The sequence below is a fragment of the Mesocricetus auratus genome, unplaced genomic scaffold, assembly GCF_017639785.1.
Source record: "Mesocricetus auratus isolate SY011 unplaced genomic scaffold, BCM_Maur_2.0 Super-Scaffold_100004, whole genome shotgun sequence".
In the NCBI taxonomy this organism is placed as follows: Eukaryota; Metazoa; Chordata; class Mammalia; order Rodentia; family Cricetidae; genus Mesocricetus; species Mesocricetus auratus.
The window spans coordinates 54,327,846-54,355,822 of NW_024429189.1; the positions used below are offsets into that span (position 1 = coordinate 54,327,846).

The window sequence follows — 27,977 nt, forward strand, 5'->3', positions numbered from 1 at the left end:
TAAATGTCAGTTTATGCACGTATTTAGTTGAAATCACTCTGTGTTTACTTAACTTCATCATTTTAAGGGACCCATTTGCCTCTGTGACATGAATATTTTCAATCTGAACTCTCATTTGTTAACTCATTTAGTGTTGAAATTAATACCTTTAGAGAAAATATTTGGTAAAATTCTGTGATACTGATATTGAGAAACATCTCCTTTTTCAGAAAAACTGCAAATAGGCTTCACTTAGTACTCAATTATTCCATGCAATGTCTTTCTTTCATGTAGGTCTGTATGATCACAAATTTATGATCTTTTTAACCCTTGCAGTACATCTCCTTTGAAGAATGTGGTTAAAACATATGCCAAAAATATTTTATAATGTTTGAGCATTAGAACATTTCTGATACAATATTTAGGATAAAGAACTTGGTCCAATGTCTAAATAATTAGTTGAGAATTCTTACAGACATTAAAGATATAGCTCATCATCTTAAGATTTCTGCTATTTTTCTCAAAACATAGCATTCATAAATCATCCCATCTATTGAATAGTACTATGGATCTCTTCCATGTTTGGAAACATCCTATTGATATGAATCTATGTATATATTACTAAGAGTATTAGGTTCATTTAATCATGCATTTTGCATTTCAATACAATCACATTTAGAACTTGGTAATTTGGAACTATAGGTGGTATCTATTGACTTTTGTGTACCCAGTTATACTCTGATGGAAAAATGTCTGTGGGAGTGAGTATAATTTACAGTTAGTGAAATCTTAATGTTTGTGATAACTTTTTAGTGAAAATACAGTCATACACTTTCCCCTCTTCATTTTCTCCCTCCAAACCCTTCTATGCCATATCCTTGACCCCCTCTCAAATTCATAGCCACTTTATTGTTGAATATTATAATTCGATAAATATAAATACAAAAGAGCCAGAGTCAATGAAGTCTTAGATACTAGATAAAATTGTTTTAGTACTAAAAACTTTTAGTGACAGACTCAATAGCAGAAAAAAACAAAGTAAAAAGCTATTTTCTCCATTAATCTTAAATCATTCATTATTGGATAACTAGATTTTTTATAAAAAAAAGTATATATAGTTAACTTAAGTTAAATTTTCTTGAGTTTTTTTATTCTTTAAAATTTTTCTTATGTAAACACAGGAATTTTTAGGACTCTATTCTGCAAAACGTATAACTGATTTTTGAAGAAAATAAATCATGTGTAGTTTTTGTAAACTTGACATTTTGGGTTCTTGGCTCACTGGATAAGTTTAAAGTTCTGTCATATTTATCTTTCAGAAGCAATACTCTAAGAAAAGGGAGGTGATTTGTATCATTAAAAGAGACACGTGATTCATCTTTAATATTATGACCCAGTGGATTTAAAAAGGTTATCTGTGATAACAAGTGTTTAGAATACTAATACAGTGACAAAGACTCATTTTGTAATGTGAACACTGGTCCTACTTCATTTTCATGATCTAAGTTGTTTACTCTGAGAGATTTTCACTTACATCAAACTGTCAAATGTTGCCATGAAAATGATTTGATGTCCAGATTATACTTCTATTCATATGTATATTTTATAATCATTGCAAATACACATTGAGTTACCTAAGGAATTTTATGCCTATTTTCATATAATCTTTAGTTGTTTGATATTATAATATAATTGCATAATTTACTTCTCCCCATTTCACTTTACAAAGCTCCCCATGAATCCACTCCTTGATCCTTTTCAAATTTGTGTCCTCTTTTTTTACTGTTACACACACACACGCACACACACACACACACACACATACACACACACATACACACACACACACACACACACACACCCTCCCTAAATATAACCTGGTAAATCTGTATAATTATTAGTAAGTATGCGTTGTCAGGCTATTTGATATTGTACAACCATTTTTAAAAGTTTTGTCATCCTCTATGTCTTAGAGAAACCAAATTCTTCCAGACAAGTTACTTTTCTTAGTACAAGTGGTTGACCTAGCTTTAGTCTTTATATGTGTTTTATTTACATTTATAAGTGAAAATTTGTTTCATTACATAGTGTGTTAGGTTAACGCCATTTCAGAAGTTCTTTTAAAATCTGATAAAATGTGTATCATTACACATGAAAATATTTGTGAAATTTAGTAATATAGTTGTTGCTTCTCACATTACTATTTCTTTGAACCATTAATTGAAATATTAAAAACATAAATATTTTTATTCTTAATATTTGAAGACAGGAAGATAGAATAAATTGATTTTTTGGAAAGAAAATCTTTGAAATCAAGTTTCAATGAAGCTTGTGTTTAACTCATATTGCTTTGTTCATGCAGCTTTGGCTTTCTATTTACAACAGTAATTCTCAACATGTGGATTGAAACCATGTGGGGGTTACATATCAGATATCCTGAATACCAGATACTGACATTATGTTTTATAGCAGTGACAAAATTACACATATGAAATAACAATGAAAATAATAATATTATGTTTGGGGTCACCACAGCATGAGACACTGTATTAAAGAGTTGCAACACTAGGAATGTGGAGAACCAGTGATTTAGGTATATTACAAAGAGCCGAATTTCTGGATTAAATAGTATATGAACATATATGACTATGTGTGTTTCCTATCCTTTTGCTTTGATTTTTTCTTTGTTTTGTTGTATTCTGGTATGTTTGTTCTTGTTTTATATTATTATTAGTTTTCAGATGCCTGTTTCTTTTGTGAGGATAAATAGAAAGAGTGTGAATTCAAATAGGACAGGAAGATCTCAAAGGATCTGGGGAAACCTAATCAGAATATATTGCATAAAGAATGCTCCCCTCTGGGCATGGATTAGATACGGACCACACTTAAACACCAATTTCCTACACAATGAAATTATTAAACAAGGCAAAGAAACCAAATGACTAAAACTGAGTCAGGCAGAAGCAGCAGCCAGTAGCATTACAGATGTAGTTTTCAGAGGCAAAAAGGAAGAGTTCTTGTAGGAATGAGCTATGATGGCTTGGTAAATTCTGACTGGGCATGTTATTTAGTGTAGTCAAATGGAGATTTTTGAATGCTTAGCCCTGATTCTTTGACAGTTAGATCTTAGTAATCAGCCTCTGGTATGTTAGTGGCCAAAGAAGGGAACAGACCTTGGTGGCTAGCTCTAAGAATGTAACCTAATAATTTAGTAAGGGAGACGAAAGTGGGGATAGCAAGACTTGCTATTATACTTGGGCCTACTAGAATCCTTCCAAATATGTGTATATATACATATTTTTTTGTTTGTTTGTTTTTCGAGACAGGGTTTCTCTGTATTGTTTTGAGGCTGTCCTGGAACTCACTCTGTAGACCAGGCTGGCCTTGAACTCACGGAGATCCCCCTGCCTTTGCTTCCAGAGTGCTGGGATTAAAGGCGTACACCACCAACACCCGACCCAAATATATTTTAAACAAAGGAAAAATAGAGGAAAAAATAAAGTCAATGTAGAAAGCAAATAAATAAATACTTTGAATATTTTTAAAATCCTTGCTGATTTCTTCTGGAGGAAATTATCTTCAGAAAATGACTAACAATTATTAGTAATGTTTGATGGTAATTGCTCTTCTGCCTTTCATCAACATCAGGGAATACTACTTAAATTGTCTTTTACAGACAATTTGTTTAGTAACTGGTTAGAAGCAAAAACATATTTATAGAGATCTTTGTGAAGTTGAGAAAATGGTACCTCCTAAATGTTAAAAGGAAATTATATGCTAAAATATGTTATATAGTTATCATCTAAATATAAATCATATTTTTAAAGTTTAGGAGATACATTTTAACTCACCTTGGGTGGAAAACAGCGTCACTCAATACAGATTCAAAAAGTGAAAGGAAGAGTCTAGGTGCTAGTGAAAGAGGCAGAGAGATGTTATCAAGCAAGAATAAACTCGGGATAATATCTAACCATGAGATACGATGTCTGGAATTGCGTTTTCTGTCCACCAGCTCTTCCAACAACTTTCAGATATGTATTTGCAATTATATTCCCATTTTGTCCCATGTTATGAAATCTAAAACATATTCGGGTCATTCCAAAGAACCACATTCAATCAAAGCAAATCAGAGAATTATTAGACACATCTTTAATTTAAATTGGGAGGCCTTTTTGTTTGTTTGTTTTATAGTTTATTGTTTTTATTTGTGTTTTTTTTTGAGACAGGGTTTCTCTGTGACTTTGGAGGCTGTACTGGAACTAGGGTGTTCTCGAACTCACAGAGATCTGCCTGCCTCTGTCTCCTGAGTGCTGGGATTAAAGGCATGCGCCACCACCGCTGCCAAAATAAGTTTCCACCTTTCTTCTCCTTCCCTCCTTCTCAAATTAATAGTTTCTGTTAAAATTGGAGGTGATTTTACTTTAATGGGAGACTATTAGTGCTGAATTTTTCTCCACTTTGCAGAAGCTTCTTATAAACACTCTTCTCGGAGCCTGTTTCACATCCTTGTTCCTCAGGCTGTAGATAAATGGATTTGCCATGGGACTCACAAAAATACAAAATACTGCCACGATTTTGCCTTGCTCAACAGACCTCTCATTTGCTGGTCTCAGAAACATGCAGAAAAGGGACCCATAGAGCATAGTAACAGTAACAAGTGGAGAAGGCCTTTTGCTGCCCTTCACTCGAATGGATCCTCATGATTGTGATGAAGATAAAAATGTAGGAAATGAGAATGATGAGGAGCGAACCTGTAAGATTAATCCCAGCTGACACAAACAGTACAGTTTGCTTGATATAAGTGTCAGAACATGTTAACATCAAGAGGGGAGGGTCAGCAAGGTAGAAATGATTGATGGTGTTGGGTCCACAAAAGGATAGACGTGGGGTCAATATCACCTGCATTGTGCCCACTATAGAGCCCCAACAGTAAGGGAAAGGGACCAGGCAAATGCAAAATGGCCGGGACATTTTTGTGCTATAATGTAGGGGGTTGCAAATTGCCATGTACCTGTCATAGTCCATGGCACCAAGCATGTAATATTCAGTTAGGAGCAGAGTGACGAAAACAAAAGCCAGACACCCAGTGTAAGTAATGGTTTTCTTCTCAGCTAGAATATTAACAAGCATCTGAGGAGAGACATTGGTGGAATAAAAAATATCCACACATGCCAAGTGTGTCAGAAAAAAATACATGGGGGTTTGCAGGGAGTGAACCTGATTAATAAGATCATACCAAAGTTCCCTGTTAGCTTGATAAGGTAAATCATGAGAAACACCACGAAAAGAATCAACTTAGTCCCAGAAGAATAAACTCGGTTGCTTCAGTGCCATTGCGTTTTGTGTCTGAGTATACCTTCATATTCCTTAATAGAGAAATGAGTATGAAATATTAATTCAATTATTTGTAAAAACCCACATCAGTTCCCACTCAAATGAAATTATCCTTAGAAGTATGTATGTGAATTATTAAAAGAAACTGTCTGAATAACTGATGGATTGATAAAACCTTCCATGGAATATAATCTGATGGCAATTTCATGTGGCATACCTTTAGCCCCTAAAAATCTATCCCTTACCCAACTCTGCATCATATGAAATATCCTTATAAACTGATAAAACCCTTTTAATGTATGACTTATAAACTTGTTTTCTACCAATGAAAAGTTAGGAATGTTTCAGACAGCATCTGAGGCCTACAGATGAGATTCCTATGGCTGATATAACTGCCCCTGTATGCTTGCACCAATGTATTTTAAAAACGCTTTGACATATAACTTCCTTTGTTTTGACACTCTGAAAACACCATGAAGCTGCTTCTATGTTGGACATTATATTTGAAAACTGAATAAATACACGCATACATACATACATATATGTATATTTAGCTGTGTGTGAAAGAAAAGACAAAGTAAAAATTAATTCCAAAATTGAAGAACTGACCTATTCTTATCAGTTGGTTTGCTGTGCTGATTATTATATGCAATATGGTAGAGTTTATAGACTTTGTACTATGCTGTTATGGCTGTTACACAACTTTTTCCTGAACTTTGCTATAATACAAGGAACTTGGCTTCACTGTTGGTGTTGCCAATGAGTAACTAGGACTCCTACTCCTCCAATATACTTCCTTCCATAGGCAAGTAAGGAATGGGGTCATTGGATGTACATCCAGAGACCAAGTGGTTCCTGACAGCAAATGTAAACTTCTGGAATCTGTGAAAACCAAGCAGCTGTTTAGAGTCCACCATCCACATATTCTAAGTTCCACTTTAGCTGAAATTGTATTTTTTATATCTATGATTTGCTATCCAGCTATTAGTTGTATAGTGACAAAAGTTTAGTTTGTATTATATTACCTCAAGTACGAACAAATGTCAGGATCATAACGTGTATTTCATAGATTATTATTTGAATCAATGAGGTAATTTGCTGGCATGGTAGACTGATTTTTTTTGAGTTCTTATCTCTCTGACATTGCTTGGACATGAATAACTACAAACACTTGCTACCAAACAAAGAACATAGTAGAAGGAATCAAAATTAAAGGAAGAAGCAACTAGGAATTTACCTAAATAATAAAGCTAGTTCTGGTGGGGCTTGATCTAATCCTTTTAGCTAATCCTTATTGTTTTCATGTTAGACTGCCAGAAAGAAATTAAAGCTGAGTCTGGATTGAAAATGTGGTCTATCTCTTGTCACTGTATCACATATAAGAATTTTAGGAGGACAGACTAAATACACATTTTTCAACTATAAATACTCTCTTATTTCAATAAAATCACATATTCATTTTTATAGCAGTGGCTACCAGTTAGCAGGTCCAGAGCTGAGTCCCAGCCCCATCCATGGTGGACACCAACAAAGAATGATATCCTTAGCAAGTTTCTGTGTGATTGTGTTGCATAAGAATAGGTCAAAAGTTGATTTACGTAGTTAAGATACCCATTTAAATAAATACAGTTTTAGCTGGGCGTTGGTGGCGCACGCCTTTAATCCCAGCACTCGGGAGGCAGAGGCAGGCGGATCTCTGTGAGTTCGAGACCAGCCTGGACTACCAAGTGAGTTCCAGGACAGCCTCCAAAGCCACAGAGAAACCCTGTCTCGAAAAACCAAAAAAAAAAAAATACAGTTTTAACATCAGGTGCCTTTATTCTGAAAGTTGATTTTTTTATATTTTAGTGTATTGTAACATACAGTTTAATGTTAGAAAATCTCCACAAATACAACATTTTCTTTCATCAATGCACAAAAAATATTCTAATATTCTCCCTGAATTCAGAAATAGCAAAATAAAAACTTCCAAAATATCCTATAGTACTCTGTTTCTTCTAGAATGTTTGAATGGAGAATTCTTTGGATATACTTTGGTATGGGCCACCAGGACATGAATAAATTGCTCTGTTAAGACACTCTTCATTCAGTGTGATTTTTTCGTTATGTGTAGAGATGAATGAGAAAAATGTAATAGATAACATTACAATAAAATATAATAATTAAATGCATACATTATTACAGTTTCATTAAAACACTCCAGTTACAGTTAGATAGAATAATTAAATCTCTTCTCTTGGGTACCATGTATATCTTTTAGGTTCTTTCCTGGTTTAATTACTTACACTGTTCTTTTAGCACAAAGATACTAATGAGTAGGGAAGGAAATGCAAAACATGGTTGATGCTTCCAGGTGGATGTCAACTTGATTTTTCTGTGTTCTGTGATTCAAGGACGTGGTATCTTCTTAAATAAGTTTTAGATAGTAACTAGATCAATAGCAATAGCATGCACTTGTTGGAGGTCTATGGAACCTCAATGTTCAACAATTACAAAAGAAAATACTCAATTCCTGGGACTTGGCTTTTCGACTTTTCTTTGTTAGCGTCTGATTTCTACTAGAGGTGTTTTTGTCCTGTTACAGAGCAACTCCATTTTAACTCTTGGTACATATATTATAATATGTATATATATATATTATATAATACTGTATGCATATAAAATAGTGTGTGTATTCTTTCTTTTGGTTTTGGGACTATGATATAATTACATCATTTTTCCCTTCCCTTTTTTCCCTCCAAACCCCCCTGTATATGCGTTCTTGCTTTTTTTTTTATCAAATTCATGGCTGCTTTTTTCACTAGCTGTTATTGCATGTGTATATATATTCCTAAATATAACCTGAGCAGTTTGTAGAATGTTACTTGAATGCATGTTTTCAGGTCTGGCCATTATGTATTAGGCAACCAATCAATTAGCTATTCCTGGAAAAGGCTATTTCTCCTACTCTCAGCATTTCTTAGCTGCTTGTAGTTCTTTGTATTGTGTTGAGGTCTTGAAACGGACAGTGATGATTACAGAAAAGCACAACCAATCAATGTGCAGAGCTATAGATCCCAGTCCAAAATCTACATCTATAAAATCCTCCTGCATTTAAGGCTCAGAGTACATTGTAGAAGCAGGGGCAGAAAGACTATAAGGACCAGAGGATCAGGGAGCTTGTTGTGAAATTGTGTCTCCTAGTCATGTCACAAGATACTCCCGTAAAGTCTTACGATGAACATGTCAATGTGCATATATATTTTTAGTAGGCTTCTATAGTAGTATTTGTCTAAGGACAATATATCCCAAAGTATCAACGTGTTGGGTAATCATAATTGTACTTGTGTCATTGATGGTACTCTGTGTGCAAATTACCAAATTTCATATATGAGGAAGAAAATGAGCTTATACCTAAACTTTACTTAGTAGACTCCTTAAACCTATGGCCCCTGTGATGACTTTGGTAGAGCTGGGTGGCCAGGAATGATAACAAGTATATCTACCCAAAGGAGATGACTTGAGATGTTCTTGTTAGGGCGAACAAAAGTCAGGTACATTAGAAGTCAGAATGGTAGCGTTTTGTTTTGGTTTTCTTTTGTTTTGCTTTTGAGTCAGGGTTTCTCTGTGTAGTTTTTACTATCCAGGAGACCAGGATGGCCTCTTACTCATAGAGATCTGCCTGCATCTTTCATTTTAGTGCTGCGATTAAAGTATGCACACAGATCCAGACAGACTAAGTAATGAGGATTCAGTGGGGGAATAAATGAATCTCCCTGGGAAGGACAAATAGAATATACATTTATCAGGGGACTGGGGTTAGGTGGGGATGTGAATAGGAAGCATCAGGTGTGTGGGGTGGATCGGAAAGAGTTTTGGAAGAGATCACTGAAATTGAGGGAAATTTGTTGGGCAATATCTAAACCTCGCGCAATGGAAACTCCCTGGAACGTACTAGGATGAGCCTACCGAATACTTTTAGTATTGGAGGATACAGAACCTGAACTTGCTATCTTCTCTAACCAGGCATGGCTTCTAGGGATTTGACTGAGACATCAACCCAGCTCTAAAATCTTTGACTTCCATTTGTTTCTCCTGCAAGATGTGCTGGGGGTAACGTTGAAGTCAAATTTGTAGGAGTGGCCAACTAATGACTGCTTCATCTTGGGTGGCATGTGTTAAGGAGAGCACATGACTGACACTGCCTGGATATCCAGGAACCAGAGGCTGGATAAGTCAGAGACCTAGGAAAGAATAAAACATGACTAGCCAAAAACCAAACAAAAGGAACAGGCAAACAGCAACAACAACCACAAAAAAGCCAATGAAATGGTTCCTAATGATATTCTGCTATACTAATAGATCAGTGCCTTGCCTAGTTGTCATCAGAGAGGCTTCATGCAGCAAATGATGGGAGCAGATGCAGAAACCCACAGCCAAATGACAGGTGGAGCTTGGGGAACACTCCAGAAGAGGGGGAAGAACATTGTAGGAGCCGGAGGGTTTGCGGACACCAGGAGAACAAGGCCCACAGATTCAACTAAGCAGGGTTCATAGGGGCTCACAGAGATGGAAAGAGCAAGTGCAGAGCCTTCATAGATCCATAAAAGGTCCTCTGTGTATATGTTATGGCTGTGAGCTTGGTGTTCCTGTGAGACTTCTAACAGTGGAAGTTGGGTATTTCTCTGACAATTTTTACCTCTCTTGGGGCACTTCTTCTCCAACTGACATCCTCATCCAGGCTTGATATGTATCAAGTCTTTTTGCAACTTGTTAATGCCGTTTTTGGTTGATACCCACTCTTGGGAATCCTGCTCTCTTCTTAAGGGAAATGGAGGAGGGGGAGGAGTGCATGCGCAAGAGAGGAGACTGTGAAGAAGGACTGGGAGTAGACTGATGGGAAACTTCAGTAAGTATGTAAAGTAAGAGAGGTGGATTTAAAAATGTAAAGGTAGCTAGAATGGATTGGAAGACAATGGGTACATATTAAACCAATATTCTACATGCCCGAGAATCTCCAAAAATCACAGAAAGAGGAACAAGCTAGCATTTCAATGACTGGAAATGCATCTAAAAAGAAAAACCAAGAAGATTATTGTAATCATTGTCTATTTTAATCTAAAAGCTTCCTTAGAAAAGATGACTTTAAAAGCCATGTAGGTGTTGAGAATCAAATCTGGGTACTGTGAAAGCACAGATAGTGATCTTAACCACTGAGCAGTCTCTCAAGTCCCTACATAATATCCTTTTAAATTATGCTTACAAATATAATGAAATGTAAAAGAGTCAACACGGCTGCATTATCGAAATAAATTAATTTTAAAAGTCGTGTGTGTGTGTGTGTTTGTGTGTGTGTGTGTGTGTGTGTGTGTGTGTGTGTTGTGTATTTCTGGTACCTGTGGAGGTCAAAATATGGCATCATAGGCCCTGGAGCTGGAGTCACAGGAAGTTGTGAGGTATCAAATTGAGAAGCTGGGGATTAAATTATATCCTGTACAAGACAAGGATGACCTCTGAACTGTTGTGCTGACTCTCCAGTCCACAAATATTTGTTAAATCTGAAAACACTTTAAAAGATTTATTCTAATGAATGGGTAGGATATGAAATCAGGGTAAATATTCCCGATAAAATAATGAAATATAATATTTGGGAGTGTGGTTAGAAAGATATTGAACAAGATTTTTTTCTTTCTTCAAGACAGGGTTTCTCTGTGTAGCTCTGTAGACCATGACGGCCTTGAACTTACAGAGCTCCCCCTGCCTCTGCCTCCCATGTGCTGGCATTAAAGACATGTGTGGTGGCAACAATTATTTTTGACACCTACTTGTTTTTACCTTTCAAGAAAACATCAGCTCAATGATTTTGATAAATAACAAGAGTTAACAAAGATCTTATCCATCCTAGAAACAGTAGTTACCATTTTCCATATTTCCATTTTTGTTAGCTTTTTAAATAGACTTTTAAAATCATAGTCAGGATGTACATATACCTTTTACATATATGACTAAGTTCAGTGCTAAACAATTGTTTTACAGTTTCTCATGCTCAATCCCTTTTTTTCTGTATTCTTGATAGACACTTACAGACTTTTCTTTCTTAATTGCTAAGGATGAGAATGAAGCTGTTCACACTACAAAGAAAGCAGTGCTAAGCAAGGGTATAATCACTGTGGTGGTTTGAACATGAAATTTGACCCATAAGCATGTGGATTTGAACACATGGTTCCCAGTTGGTGGTACTGTTTGAAAGCATTATAGACCTTTTAGGAAGGGGAACAAAACTGGAGGCAGCATATTACCTAGGGAGAAATTTGAGGGTGCATAGGCTGGTCCCACTCTCTTCCTGAATTAGATGAAATATAACATTTTCCTTCTTGAATATTGTGCTTTCCTAACAATGATGGAGTCTTTCTCTCTATTTAAGAATGGATAAAAAGTTGATAAAAATTCTTCCTCTCATCTTTGTATTGACATATTCTGTCAGTCTATTTAGATGTTGGAATACTGGCAAGACCAAATGGAATATTACAGTATCTCCCAAATTCTGTAATTACGTAATGTCTTTTTGGTATGTTTATATGTGTGTGTATAATTGAATATGCCTTAGCATATCAGATGTTACTTCGTTGAGACAGGCTCTAAGCTCTAACCTGAAGTTCTTTAGTTAGGCTAGGCAAACTTAGTTTCTAGGAGTCTTCCTGTATTAGTCTCTCATTGAGCTATTGCTGAGGGATAAACACACATCACCATGACTGATATTTTATGTGAGTCCTGGCAATCCAATCTTAGGTCTTCATGCTTGTGAGACAGGTGACTTACTGACTGAGATTATTAATCCCAGAAATTGCATTTAAAAAATTAGTTAATTAGTTATATTTATTCCTCTAAGGTAATTGTTACGATTTATTATGACACATTTTATTTTTAAACTTTGAGATTATAATTCAATTATATTTCTTCCTTTTACTTCATGCCCAGCCCTTCTCAAATTCAACTTCTAAGTCCTTTTTTTTTAAAGGCACTTTTTACTTTTAAAAATTTTTTTATTATTTATTTTTAAGTTTAAATTTAGATTAGAAACAAGGTTTCTTCACAAGTCAGTTCCAGTTCCCTCCCCTCCTCCCATGTCCTTCCCCCCAACTTCCTCCCCCCCCAATATCCCCTCATTTCCCCAGGGAGAGTGAGACTCTCCATGGGGTTGTCCACAGTCTGTCAGGGTGAGAGTACATCTCACATTGTTGGATAGGAGTCCAAAGTCCATGTGTATACTAGGGATGAATACTGATCTTCTGCCCAAGGCTCAATAGATTATCTAGGCCTCCTCACTGATTTTTGAGTTTATAATATAAAAAAAATAACATGTCTCCCTTCACTTCCTTCCCCTCAAATTCTCCCATATACCCTGCTCTCATAAACTTTCAAATTTATGACCTCCATTTTACTAATTATTATTGCAAGCATATAGGTAAAATCACCTCACACAAAGAACTAAAGATAACTGAGGAATGCTGGGAACAAGGAAGGTGGTATTCCCCAGGAAAGACAACATCATTTGGTTGTCTAATGCCAAACTGTCAGCCCTACAAATATGCATGCAGGTAGCATTATACATATTGAACAGGTATACACATATTAGTGCATACATGCATTCTACTTTTTAAGGATTTATTTTATGTGTAGCTATGTTTTGTTCATATATACATCTGTGCACCAAGTGGTGCCTGTGATGGCCAGAATCAGAATCAGATCCCCTGAAACTGAAATTATGGGTAGTTGTGGGATGCTGTGTGGATTCTGGGAATCAAACCTGGGTCCTCTGCAAGAACAAGTTCTCTTGACCAGCACTTGCATCTTTAACTGCTAAATTCTTGCAATGAATTTTCTCATGAACTTTATACTAAATGGACTATTGTGGATGATTTTGAAAAAATGGTCAATTCCAACATTTTAAATATTAACATGCTTTTCATAAGGTGATATTATCTACACACACACACTCTCTCTCTCTCTCACACACACACACACAAACACACACACACATCTATGACATCGAATTAGAAAGTTGTTATTTTGGAAGAATATGGGAATTAATTACAAAGGAAAGGTGGAACAGAAGAGAGCAGTGAAGTGTGAATGAGCTCACTACGTGATACATTTGAACAAATGCCATGAAATCTTCTGTTTTATACAACAAGTATGCAATTATTTAAAAATATCTGTGAATTCTGCTAATTCTAATTTTATTTTGGAAAAACAGATTGCATAAATCATCTAACCTTCCAATTTCACTGCTGCTCTTTTGCTTTGCTGGGTGGGTATTGATACACTTGTGTGATGAAGGATCAACAGTTTTTACCAACTGCTGTTGCTTTTCAGCAGGAAGAACAAACAAATAGTGGTGCATATTATTTTCACACTGTCTGTGTAACTAACTGTGATGAATATTTGAAATTAGTGTGACAAGTAGTATATACCCATGGCTAAGGCACTAGGCACTTAAAATGGATGTAGTATATATTCCTGTGCATGTGTGAGTGCATGTGCGTGTGTGTGTGCATGCGTGCGTGTGAGTGTGTGTGTGTGTGTACTTGGTACAGAAAGTATAATATTAGCACTATAATATGACAGAAATAGCATATTTTGTTTTTTCACAGATAAAAAGAATTCAGAGTAATTAAATACTTTTGTAAATGGCATAACTAGAGATAGGATTCAAATAAAAATATTATCTTCTTAGATATTCCTTGGGTAACTCTGAAATCACCCTGACAAAAGAAGGCATTAATATCCATATGGAGAACACTCATAAGGAGTTGGCATTCAGAAACCATTAAAGATAACAGGCATGAAATATGGGACCTAATACCAGACTGAGAGTTGTACAGATAGACAGAGAGTAGGAAAACAACTTGATTTTGTTGACTCATGAATTTCTATTCACATTTCTCTAAAGTAAATTCTAAAACAAATAATAAAACTTTTTCACAATTTTAATAAAATGTTTCTCCTTATATTTTCCAAGGCATCAGTGATATCTACTTTGAGTTTCATGACATTTGAAAAATTGCATCCTTTTTTATTTGTAGAAAATTTGATTTGTGAAGCATTTAAAGTATCATGGAGGTGATATATGGTCATGGAGGAAAAGGACAAGGAAATCATTATAATTTAAATTTTTCTTGGAAAGCTACATAATCACAAGTAAGTTAATAGCATGACAAAAGGGTTAATATAGAGGATTAAGTGACTTTGAGAAGAACACTTTAAACTAGTCCTGAATTTTCCCTCAGAACTCATCATGTGTCTACCGTAACAAGAATGAGATTTGAAGATGCTTGTGTATTAAAGTTCTCTTCTCACCTCTAGGAATACCAGGAAGACCTATGGTATACAGACATACATTCAGGCAACACACCCATTCACATTAAAATATATATTTTAAAAAATCTTTTTTAAACTCAACCAGTATGTACAAAGAAATATCCTAAAACTTCAACACTAAAATTATTGTTATTGTTATTATTATTATTGTTATTATTATTATTATGACTGTCATTGTCTCCACTACGATATTTGCTGAGGAATTATTGAGTGTCACTCTGGCCTGGGACAAGAACACAGTATGACAAAAAATTCTTCTGAAGTCATTTAGTTTAAATAAATCTAACAAAAATTACTTATGATAGGATTAAAATGTCATCAAAACAAATTGAATTAACAGATGCCTGAAGGAAATCCAGAGGATATTATTTCCAATACTTTTTGAGAGCTGGATCAAAAAATAATCTCATGCCACCTTTTTCTATGATGAACGGCAGTACTGAGATCTTAGAAGTTTGTGAGTGCATTAGCATGCTAATGTTGGACCAGGAATACAATGAGAGGAAACATGGAGCTACTTCTCTTTCCTTCCCCATAGTGACATCTTATGGATTCCTCCCATTAGAAAAGCCAGAGTAAAGCTAAACACCAAAGGAATACCTCCAGAACAGTTACAAACTAACTGCTGATAGGGAAAAGGGGGAAAGGTGAAGCCAGGTTCAAAGACCATAGTCTAAATTGTCACAACAACTATACAATCTATAAAGATACCTCATTCTCTATTTTCACTGAAAAGGTAAATGAAAGTTTTGGAATGAATAGGTAGCCCAAATGTAAGAAAATTTAACTGATGTTCAGGTTTTTCAGACTCTTAAACTCTCTTCTTCCGTGCCTGATCATATTTCAGCAACTGCAAGCAAGAGAAATAAGGTTTTCCCAAGACAAAATTATAAAAAAAAATCATCAACAAAAGATAAATGATAAGTCCCACTGATTTACCATTCTTTGGAGATTTGATTCCTCTATGATTTGATCAGTCAAACTCAAGTCATCAATGAGTTTATAATTGTCAGAGTCGTTTATAATAGAGATCACTACTCTCAAGAAATAATAGAACCACAGGGATTTGGTCCCACTGAAACAATTCTCTTATAAAATTCTGAATGTCCGCATATCAGTGCTACCATTGTGAACTTACTCTGCTTTTTCAGGTAGGCTATCCATGATTCATTTAAAGTTTGGAATTGAAGCAGATATTTTAATTAATAAAATAAATTAATTTTGAATTAAGAATCAATTTTATTGAAATGCGACATTTCTTAGGCTAAAGTACTCACAGATAAATGACTGGGACAACAGACGAAAGAGAACATTAATACCTATTAATATAATTGACTACTTTCAATAGGAAAAACACATATCTAGATGCTGATGTATCTTATACAAAAGTCAGAGTCTTTTTTTTTTTTTTTTTTTTTTTTTTTGGTTTCTACGAGACAGGGTTTCTCTGTATTGTTTTCGAGTCTGTCGGTCCAGCCCAGCCTCAAACTCACAGATATCTGCCTGCCTCTGCCTCCTGAGTGCTGGGATTAAAGGTATGCACCACCACTGCCCGGCTCAAAAGTCAGAGTCTTAATCCTGAAAAAATCCTTGCTTTAAGTCTTGCTTATAATCTGACTCTCATCTTTATTTCAATTCTAGTCACTAAAACGTATTTTAATTAATTTATTTGATTTAGAAACAATCTTTTTTTTTTTACTTTTTTTGTTTAAATTAGAAATAAGCTTATTTTACATGTCAATCCTAGTTCCCTCTCCCTCCCCTTCTCCCCTGCCCCCAACTGACTCTGTATCTAATTCCCTTTCTGCTCCCCAGGGAGGGTGATGTCTTCCATGGGAGATCTTCAAAGTCTGTCATTTCATTTGGAGCAGGGCCTAGTCCCTCTCTTGTGTGTCTAGGCTTAGAGAGTGTCCCTCTATGTGGACATATCAATCCCAGTTCCCTCTCCCATTTTCTACATGTCAGATGTATTTGAAGAGTTAATTTTCTCACCTAGAATTGATTTATGCATGAAAAGATTTTATGGATTAGAAAATAAGACACGATTATGTTAATGGTACACTCAAGTCATACAAGTAGAAATGAGGAACTAAGATTTCAACTCAGGGAGTGATGAGCAGATATTTCGGTGTGGTTGCATCCTGCTGACTCACTGTAATTATAAGTTTATTCTCATTTGCTTTATCATAAATGGTAATTAGTAATTTTTGTGATTCTTTTTAAGTCCACAATGTTACTCTATAATGAAAACCTAGTGTCATAATTTCTATGATCACTTGCCTGAAAAAATTGACACATTTACATTTCTAGTCTTTGTTAGTTATTAAAAATTAACCAGAGGCACATTCCATGAAAGTACATTGCCTATTTACCTTTCTCGCTTGAAAATGAAACTTAATGTAAGTCAATTAATCACAAGTCAAAGATCAATGATTCAGACACTTTGGAGGACTGATTCATGCAGGAAGCACACATAGGAGAGATTTTCACTATACAGTGAATTTCAAGATTGCCAAGCTTGGCATACTCAGGGGCACTTACGCTATTCACAAATATTCAGATATTTTGGATTAAGCCTACATGTAGGGTATTGTGTGCAAGGTCCTATCCCTAAAGTACTGAGCATATAATGCAGACTTCTCATAGCGTTTATTGCTTCTTTTCCCCCTATAGTAAATAGAAAATTGGTAAAATACTTAATATTTTGAATCTCAATATTTAATATATAAATACAGTAAAATACCATCATAGCACCCCAAAATACTTGTCTAGGTTGTACCTATAATCATCAAATAAGGAAAGCATAAAATAATTAGAAAATTTTAGTTAGATTAAATGTTTTTTGTGTGTTTTACTGTCCTAATCAACAGTTTAAGTCCCCAAGTGCAGAGTGGAATACAGTAACAAATAATAACCTTTAATGTCCAATCACAAAATACATTGCAAACTAACTTTCTTTTGTTGCTACTGTACGTATAAATAAGAAGCAGTGACTTACAGCATCATAAGTGTGTGTAGGTCACAGAAGCAGGATGCCAATATTTGTAAATGGACTCCATGGTCACTTTCAATCTGCCTAAATGATGAGATATAATCCAGAACAGCATGCCTGCTACCTAATTTAGTGGTTAATATGGCTGCTATTTCTAACGACTTATAGAAGGGAATCTGTATTTAGCTTGTTATTTTATTAAAACATTTAAGAATTAGAATCAGTAGTAGCATGGCACAGTCATTATAGTTTAATGATTCCCTTATATAAATTGTGAAATTGTCTCCTGCTGTTTCCCCAGATGCTGTGGACACACTGTGTTTGCCTTTGACTCCAGCCTGTCATGGACAGTAAATATCACGAAGGTTTGTCCATAGCTTATGTGTTCATTGCTCATGGAGTGTAATCATGCATATATTTTGTAAACTCATAGTAGGTAAGCCACTTTTAGTTGTTCCACACCAACTATTTCCATATGAGCAAAATGCACTGAGCTAGTGAGAATTTGAACAGAGCATGAAAAGTCAAGAAATATTTGAAGAAGTATTTGATGCTAAAAGGTTACTTGAGGTGGATGAGAGTGGGGAAAATTATAGCTTAAAAAACATTATGGGAATGAAGCCAGGAAGGTGAAGCAATTTTTATTTCATGAAGCTATAAGCTGCTTTTATAGTCTCACCTTCTGAAACTCATTTAACTGTGAGAAACACAGAAAAGATTCAAATCCATTAGAAAAGTAGGATTGTATAACAAAACAAAAACTTTTACATCTCTGTGTTCAGGGAAATAATAAAGAAATGTGATAAACACTTGTTAACCAAACGACACTTGAGATATGAAAAGATTTGCAGACAAAATTTAACAATATGAACATTAAAATATATTTACATTTTCTACAACCCACCTATCGTCTACTACTTATAATATGTTATTCTATGTGTCCATGTAACTCAGTGGTTTTCAACCTGTGTGTCACAACACTTTTGGGGGGTCAAACAACCATTTTGCAGAGGTAGTCTAATAACATCAGAAAACACAGATATTTACATTAAAATTCATAACAGCAGCAAAATTATGTTTATGAAGTAGCAACAAAAATAATTCTATGGTTGAGGTCACCACAACATGAGGAATTTTTTAATGTTTTGCAGCACTAGGAAGACTGACAACCAATGATCTAACTAGTGTCTGCCTATCGATCAATCTAACATCTATCTACCTACTATTTATCTATTGATATATCATCCTCCTATCTTCTATCTTTCAATATTTCTTTATTAATTTAGATGTTTAGAACATCAGTAAAATTATTACTAGGCTATTTCTTCATGAAGCTACATATGTTAACAGTTTGAGAAAGGTGAAAATCTACATCATATAATATAATTGGAAAAATGCATAAGTGAAAAAAAACAAACAGAATGATATTTCATTTTTCAGGTCTTGTTTGATGTCAGTAAGACAAAATGCTAGAGAAAAACTACACAGCAGTGACTGAGTTTATTCTCCTAGGACTGACAGATCGAGCAGAGCTGCAGCCTGTGCTCTTTGTGGTTTTCCTACTCATCTACCTCATCACAGTGATTGGCAATGTGACCATGATTTTCTTAATCAGAAGTGACACCAAGCTTCACACTCCCATGTACTTCTTCCTCAGCCATCTCTCCTTTGTAGATCTCTGTTATGCCACCAATGTCACTCCTCAGATGTTGGTTAATTTTTTATCAAAGAGAAAGACCATTTCCTTTATTGGATGCTTCATACAATTCCACTTTTTTATTGCCCTGGTAATCACAGATTACTATATGCTCACAGTGATGGCTTATGACCGCTACATGGCAATTTGCAAACCTTTGTTATACACCAGCAAAATGTCCAGAAGTGTCTGTCTATCTCTTGTTGCTGCCCCGTATATTTACGGCTTTGCAAATGGTCTAGCACAGACGATCTTGATGCTTCGTTTGACTTTTTGTGGACCCAATGAGATCAATCACTTCTACTGTGCAGACCCCCCTCTCATGGTCCTTGCCTGTTCAGACACCTATGTCAAGGAAACTGCCATGTTTGTGGTGGCTGGATCCAACCTCACCTGTTCTCTCACCATCATCCTCATCTCCTACATTTTCATCTTTTCAGCCATCCTGAGAATCCGTTCATCAGAGGGGAGACGCAAGGCCTTCTCCACTTGTGGATCCCATTTGGTGGCTGTCACCGTATTTTATGGGACTTTGTTTTGTATGTACCTCAGGCCTCCTTCTGAGAAGTCTGTAGAGCAGGGGAAAATTGTGGCTGTCTTTTATATCTTTGTAAGTCCAATGTTAAACCCCTTGATCTATAGCCTGAGAAACAAAGATGTGAAAAGAGCAATAAGGAAAATGGTTGAGAAGGAAATGTTCATAAAGTAAATTGAGAGATATCCAGCCCCATTGCTCTCTAAGCCAACAAGCATTTCAAATTACTAAATCACTTTTGACTCCTAATTAGTTTTAATATCTGTCTCTTACAAGTGACATCTAGTAAAGTAATGTCTGATGTTTTGTAAGTTACCTATTAAGTCCATCTTTATGAATGACAAAGAAGAATTCTAAAACCAAACTGGAGATGTTGTCATTACTCCATAAAGTCAATATGGAAGTGGACAGATATCTTATCAAAGGTAGAATTGTCCAATGCTCTGGCAGGAAGTTCCTTTATTTATGAGTGTGTGTGTGTTCTTTAAAACACTTTCCTGAAATTTTCTAACTATACTAGGTCAGTTATTCCCTTTAAAGATTGTTTTATATGATAACTCATAAAATTTTCAGTGATATATATCAGATTATTACTGCAAGTAGATGTTTCAAATTATATTTTTGATCTGATGGAATCTTTATACCCATGATCTTGATGGAAATGCCAAATTTCCCTTAGCGGAGCTTGGTATTCTTCTGGTATTGAGCAAGCATTCCCTTCAGTGTGCCTCTGCTTCCTTCTACTCAATTGTCTAGTGATTGCAAATAAACAGCAATTTGATTCTTTAGTCATATTGATGTATAGCCATATTATTCATAAAACACATCAGATTTTAACATTCTCATTTGTGTGTCTATTTTAGATTTCTCTTGTGGCATGTCTCCATCCTTTGATTATGTTAATAATATAATATTCTTAATTTTCCTATTTGATGGGGAAGTCCTGTGCATATGTCAATAAAGCACTGTTGGCCAATAGGGAAGCAAGATAGGTGGTCCTAGAAGTCAAGGATGACTCTGGCAAAGAGAGACAGAGTCAGCAACGATGTAGCCACCATAGGGGTAAGAGTTCCGGATCCTTTTCTCCAGTATGAGAAATACTTAGGTTAACAATTTTGGGTTAAATACTTAAGTCAGAGATAGCCAGTAAGAAACCAAGTAAACAGCCAACAGCTTCATAATTAATACAGTGTCTTGTGTGTCATTTAGGCCCAGGCAGCTGGCGGGGGGAAAACCAAAGCGGCTGGCAAGGAAAATACTACACTCTACATCTATTAATTTTAAATTATTAGTTATTAAACAATTTCTTCTCCTACTTATATATCTAAATATTTTCTACACAAGGGCATAGGTTTTCATTGTATCCTTTCTGTCATAATGTTGAAGTGTTAGCATGATTTTTAAAGGTTTAATTTTTTGAGATCTATTTGTTATGTTATGTAAATGAGTGCTTTACCTACATAGGTGTTTGTGCAACAGGTGTATGTATATCCTGTGCAGGCCAGAGAAGAATCCCCTGGAACTGGAGTTAATAGATGGCTGTTGGCTGCCATGTGAATGATAGGAATTGTGTTCAGGTCCTCAGGATGAGTATCAGTCTATTAACTGCTGAGGCATCTTTCCAGCCAAATGTATTGCTACTTTCCATATATAGCAGGTTCATATGTGATATTATTACATTTTTGTCCCTCAGAAATTGTAGTCCACATATGATTAAGGTGATATTCACCGATAATGTTCCATTATTTTAACATTGCATTTTTAATTTGAAATAACATATTTATAGCTCATTAACAGCCAAAACTATGTTATAATTTCTCCCCTTGTAAATTAAGGCATTTTATCAGATTTTCATATGATGTCACGGTTCTTTTTGGTATTTGAAGTAGAAGTTCTCCCTGATGGTTTCTGTTTCTGTCCTCATTTATTACAGGAAATACTTGAAAGTTTATAGATCCTCTGTAGAATCACCTCAGTAGCTAGTTGTTTATATATATTCATGGGTTACTATAGCATGGTTTTGCTAGAGTTACAATGTCAAACAAGGAAACTGGTCACTTCTCTTTTTGATTGTATTTTCACTAACATGACTAGACTTACACTAATTTATCTTGTTGCATTTTTCACTCATATAGTACGTCTATATAGTGTTTATTTACAGCATGTGCATCTGTTCTGTTCTCTTCTGAAGGAACAATTCTATATTTATGCTTTCCTGTTGATATGAAATCCTGCTGACATACTTAATGCAATGATAATTATGTATCTCTGATAAAGTGCTGCTGATTTTGAGTTTAAGATATATTAACATCTCTACTCTTTTTTTCAGATTTTTAAAATTAAATTAGAAACAAGCTTGTTTTTCTTGTCAATCCCAGTCACCTCTCCCTCCACTCCTCTCCTGCTCCCCACTAGCTCCCTATCCCATCCTCTTTCTTTTCCCCAGGAAGCATGAGAACTTCCATGGGGGATCTTCAAATCTGTCATATCATTTGGAACAGGACCTAGGCCCTCCTCCATGTATCTAGGCTGAGAGAGTATTCCTCTATGTGGAATGGGCTCCCAAAGTTCATTCATATACTAGGAATTAATACTGAACTACTACCAGAGGATCCATAGATTGCAGAGGCCTCCTCACTGACACCCACATTCAGGGGGACTGGTTCAGTCCTATGCTGGTTTCCCAGCTATCAGACTGAGTTCCATGAGCTCCCCCTTGTTCAGGTCAGCTGTTTCTGTGGGTTTCTCTAACCTGGTCTTGACCCCTTTTCTCATCACTCTTCCCTCTCTGCAACTGGTTTCCAGAAGTTTGCCTCAGTATTTAACTGTAGTTAGTCTGCTTCTGCTTCCACCAGCTACTGGATAAAGGCTCTAGGATGGCATATAAGATAGTCATCAATATCATTTTCAGGGAAGGGAATTTAAGGTAACCTCTCACCTATTTTCTTTTGTAAGAGCTTCAGTGTGACTGGATTTATGTTGAGACCTTTAATCCATTTGGACTTAAGTTTTGTACCTGGTGGTAGATATGGATCTATCTGCAGTCTTCCACATGCCAGGATGCAGTTATGCCAACACCATTTGTTGAAGATTTTTCCATTGTATAATTTTAGCTTCTTTGTCAATAATCAGGTGTTCATAGGTGTGTGGGTTAATATCAGGGTTTTCAGTTTGATTCCATTGATTTACCAAGCTGTTTGCAGTAGTATAGCTCTACAATAGAGCTTGAAGTCAAGAATGGTGATGCCTCCCATTCCTAACTTCAAGCTCTATTATAGAGCTATAGTCCTGAAAACAGCTTGGTATTGACACAAAAATACACAGATAGACCAACGGAATCGAATTGAAAACCCTGATATTAACCCACACATGTATGAACATCTGATCTTTGACAAAGAATCTAAAAATATAGAATGGAAAAAAGAAAGCACCTTCAACAAATGATGCTGGCATAACTGGAGGCTGGCATGTAGAAGAATGCGGATCGATCCATGTTTATTGCCATGCACAAAACTTAAGTCCAAATGGATCAAAGACCTCAACATAAATCCAGCCACACTGAACCTATTAGAAGAGAAAGTGGGTGGTACCCTTGAACGAATTGGTTCAGGAGACAGCTTCCTGAACATAACACCAGTAGCACATACAGTGAGATCAACAATTAATAACTGGGACGTCCTGAAATGGAGATGCTTCTGTAAGGCAAAGGACACAGTCAGCTAGACAAAAAGGCAACCCACAGAATGGGAAAAAATATTCACTAACCCCACATCTGACAGAGGGTTGATCTCCAAAATTTACAAAGAACTCAAGAAACAAGTCTCCAAAACACCAAAGGATCCAGTTAAAAAGTGGGCTGCAGAACTAAATAGAGAATTTTCAATAGAGAGTCTAAAATGCCTGAGAAGCACTTGAGAAAGTGTCCAACATTCTTAGCCATCCAGGAAATGCAAATCAAATCAACTATGAGATACCATCTCACTCTTGTCAGAATGGCTAAAATCAAACACACCAATGACAATTTTTGCTGGAGACGATGTGGTAAAAGGGGAACACTCCTCCATTACTGGTGGGAGTGCCAACTTGTTCTGCCACTTTGAAAATCAGTATGGAGATTCCTCAGAAAAATGGGAATAAACCTACCACAAGACCCAGCAACTCCACTCTTAGGCATATATCTAAAAGATGCACATTCATACAACAAGGATGTCTGTTCCACTATGTTCATAGCAGCATTATTTGTAACAGCCAGAACTTGGAAGCAACCTAGATGCCCCTCAACTGAAGAGTGGTTAGAGAACATGTGGTACATTTATACAATGGAGTACTATTCAGTAGAAAAAAACAATGGAATCCTGAGATTTGCAGGGAAATGGATGATACTAGAAGAAACCATCCTGAGTGAGGTAACCCAGTCACAAAAAGAGAAACATGGTATGTACTCTCTCATATATGGAATTTAGACATAGATCTGGGGAGTGCCAGCCTATAATCCCATTGTCAGAGAGTCTGGAAAACAGAACCTTCATTCAGTGGCTGATGGAAGCAGAGGCAGACTCCCATGGCTAAGCACCAAGCTGAACTCAAGAAAGCCAGTAACAGAGAGGGAGGACTGATGACCAAATGGATTAAGACTGAGCTGGTTTAACCCTCAGAAACAGCTGACCTGACAAGGGTTAACTCTTGAATCCAGGCTGATACCTGGGAATCCAGCATGGGACCCCCCTGAATAGGGCTGTTAGTGAGGAGGCCTAGGTAATCTATTGAACCTTGGGCAGCAGATCAGTACTCATCCCGAGTATACACACGGACTTTGGACTCCCATCTAACAATGTGAAATACACTCTCACACTGAACTCTTGGGGGAGGGTCTAGGCCCGGCCCTGGATGAAATGACAGACTATGGACACCCCCATGGAGGGCCTCACCTTCCCTGGGGAAATGAGAGGATATTGGGGGGTTTGGGGGTAGGGCACGGGAGGAGGGGAGGGAAACAGAGAGGGACCTAGAACTGACTTGTGAAGCAACCTTGTTTCCAATTTAAATTTAAATTTAAAAATAAATAATAAAAAAGAAGAAAAATAAATAAAAAAGAATGGTTATGCCTCTGTACACTCCTTTATTGTACAGGGTTGTTTTTGGCTATCCTGGGCCTTTTGTTTTCCATATAAAGTTGAGAATTGTCCTTTCAAGGTGTGTGCATATTTATGCTCAGATTTTGATAGGGATTGCATTGAATTTATAGACTGCTTTTGGCAAGATTGTCATTTTTACTGCGTTGTTTCTATTTTTCTTCAAGAGCACGAGAGATCTTTCCATTTTCTGGTATCCTCTTTAATTTCTTTCTTTAGAGACTCAAATTTCTTGCTATACATGCCTTTCCCTTGTTTGGTTAGCGTTACCCCAAGATATTTTATGTTGTGTGAGGCAATTGCAAAGGTTGATGTTTCTCTGATTTGTTTCTCAGCCCATTTATTGTCTGAATATAGTACGGCTACATTTTCTTTGAGCTAATCTTGTATACTGCCACTTTTCTGAAGGTGATTATCAGCTGTAGGAGTTAACTGATAGAGTTTTTCAGGTCACTTATTTAAACTATCATATCATCTGCAAATAGTGAATGATTTACTTCTTTTTTTCTAATTTGTATCCCCTTGATCTCCTTTTGTTGTCTTATTGCTCTAGCTAGAACTTCAAGTAAAATATTGATGAGGTATGGAGATAGGGGGGGCAGCCTTATATGTTAAAAATATACTTTTAAAATGTATTTATCTGTTAATCTTTATTTTAATGATAACTACAGGTCAGGTGTGATGCTGCATGCCCTTATCCCAGCACTCTAAGGAGAGGTATGCCAGTCTGGTCTTCACAGGGAGCTTCAGGAGAGCCAGAGCTATGTAGCCAGGGCTCTGTATCAAAAACAAATAATAAAAGTAAATAAATTTCCACTCTTCCATTTCCTCTTTTCAACTCCCTCTCTGAGAGCCATATTACTCCTTTTCCAATTAATGGCATCCTGTACCTTAATCACTATTGTTATTTATGAATATTTAAACAGAAATATACAAATGCAACCTTCTGAGTTAATTTAGTGTTGCTTGTATATATATATGTGTGTGTCTTCAGGACTGATCACTTAGTATTAGATAAACAATGGGGGCTTGTCCCCCTATCAGCAGTCATTAGTATATTAACAATTAACAATAAAGTTGTTTAGCACAAGTGAAATAAGCAAGGTGTTCTTTGGTTTACCACTCTTGGAAGATTTGAATCTCTGATGACTGTGGAGAATGAGCAAAACTGCTCTCAATGGATTTAGAGTTTTAGAACAAGAAGCTAGAGATTATTCATAATCCAAACAATTTACTGCAAGTGATAATTAAACTATAGGGAATTGGGTCTATGACAACTTGCTCTTATACAAAATTCAGCTTCTTCCCATTGGTGCTGCCATTGCAAAGTTATTCTCCTTTCACAGGTGGAAGTAGCAATCATCCTTCCTTAGTTTTAGAATCTAGAGATACACATTTTAATATATAAAAGTAAGTTGACCTGAATTCTACGCTAATGTCTTGGTAACATCACCACTGAAACTCTACTATATTTCTCAAAGTAAGTCTTCATTTACCAATATTACTTTTCTTTTGAATTTTAATACAGTATCCAATAGAACCTTAGTCCTAATTTGTAGAGCAACAAAATGCAGCGTACAAGATGCCTTTATGGGCTGCCTAAGTAACTTCTTTCTGTAAGTGGTACTGTTCTTATCATGAATAAGCCAGGTTACAATCCTTATATATGTGGACTAACGTCATCAAAGGAGAATGTATGTGTTCCATGATATAGCGTCTGTGAGATCCTTATTTATGAAGTAACACCAGAAGTATCACCTCAGGTATACTTATAACATGATTATTGCTTCAGCAAACTATAAAAGAATATAGAATTTATGCTTTTAAAGACCTGTATAAAATTTGTGTTTCAGCATGATTGAAACTTTCTACAAATGTTAGACAGAAATAAATATATAGCAAATTTTTATGGTCTGAGGATTTGTTTCTCATTTTTTCTATTATCTCCTGCCATACTAGGAGGAAATTTTCAATGCCTCTCATGAGCATGTGACACCACCAATGTAAGCACATGTACATTTATGCACACAGGTATATGTATATATACAGCGTTTAATTCCCTCATGTGTGCCATTCATGTTTATGTATTAGTATTTTGTATACTTAAATACCTAATAATGACTTGTGCTGTCTCCCCCAAAACAATTATTTCCTACCCAGACCAAAAAAAAAATGCAGACACTGAGCTCGTTTTTTAAAAGGGTTTTGTTGATATGAGAGCTTCATGAGGTAGGCTACTTGGGATGAGAAACTTCAGTTGAAGAATGAGGGAATGGCTTGGAAGATACTTGGGTTCAGAAAAGTTTGTAGAGAGATCTTATTCTTTCGTGGCTATCTGCATGATTCATTTTAGGTCCCCAACTTAATTAGTTAGGGAAAATGAGGTAAACTTCGATGGCTAACACTTTGTGAAGCACACCCAAAAGTGTATTTGGAAAAAATGATCATTTTAGGTAAAATCATTTTTAGGGAAAAAGATATCATGTTCAGGGGTAACAGTATACATGGATGGAGACGACTGGACACACACACACACACTCACACACACACACACACACACAGAGCTCCATATTAATTTGGTGGAGTTTTAAAACATTAAATACACATTCCTAAGCCACTTTGTTTTAATTTGTTTTAGATTTATTCATTTTATTTTGTGTATCGTTATATTTTGCTTGCATGCCTGTACGTGCAGCATGTGTGTACCTTGCACCTGCAGAGACCAGAAAAGGGCACTGTAGTCTTTGGCACTGAAGTTGGAGATGGGTGTGACATACTATATGGATGCTGGGAACTGAAGCCAATATTCTTCAAGAGCAATAAGGACTGGTCACCTCTGAAGAGGACTCAGTAGCACACAGAATGATGATATGCTGCATTTAGTACAACAATAATCATATACTTTAAATTTCTTTCTCCTTAGACCTTGTCTGGAGCTAAGAAAACAAA

The 27,977-nt window shown here is 35.9% G+C and overlaps 1 protein-coding gene and 1 pseudogene across 1 annotated transcript; one reads left to right on the top strand and one right to left on the bottom strand.

Annotated features, from left to right (window-relative positions):
• Positions 1–4,400: 4,400 nt before the first annotated feature.
• LOC101825014 lies at positions 4,401–5,341 on the bottom strand (annotated as a pseudogene).
• A 13,790-nt stretch (positions 5,342–19,131) lies between these two features.
• LOC101824750 (olfactory receptor 1030-like) lies at positions 19,132–20,070 on the top strand. The gene has a single exon (XM_005064613.1). It carries the CDS (start codon positions 19,132–19,134, stop codon positions 20,068–20,070), a length of 939 nt encoding a protein of 312 aa, XP_005064670.1.
• The last annotated feature ends 7,907 nt before the right edge of the window (positions 20,071–27,977 follow it).

Bases quoted from the DNA above. Each gene is read 5' to 3' on its own strand.
- LOC101824750 (XM_005064613.1), top strand. From the start codon at position 19,132: ATGCTAGAGAAAAACTACACAGCAGTGACTGAGTTTATTCTCCTAGGA.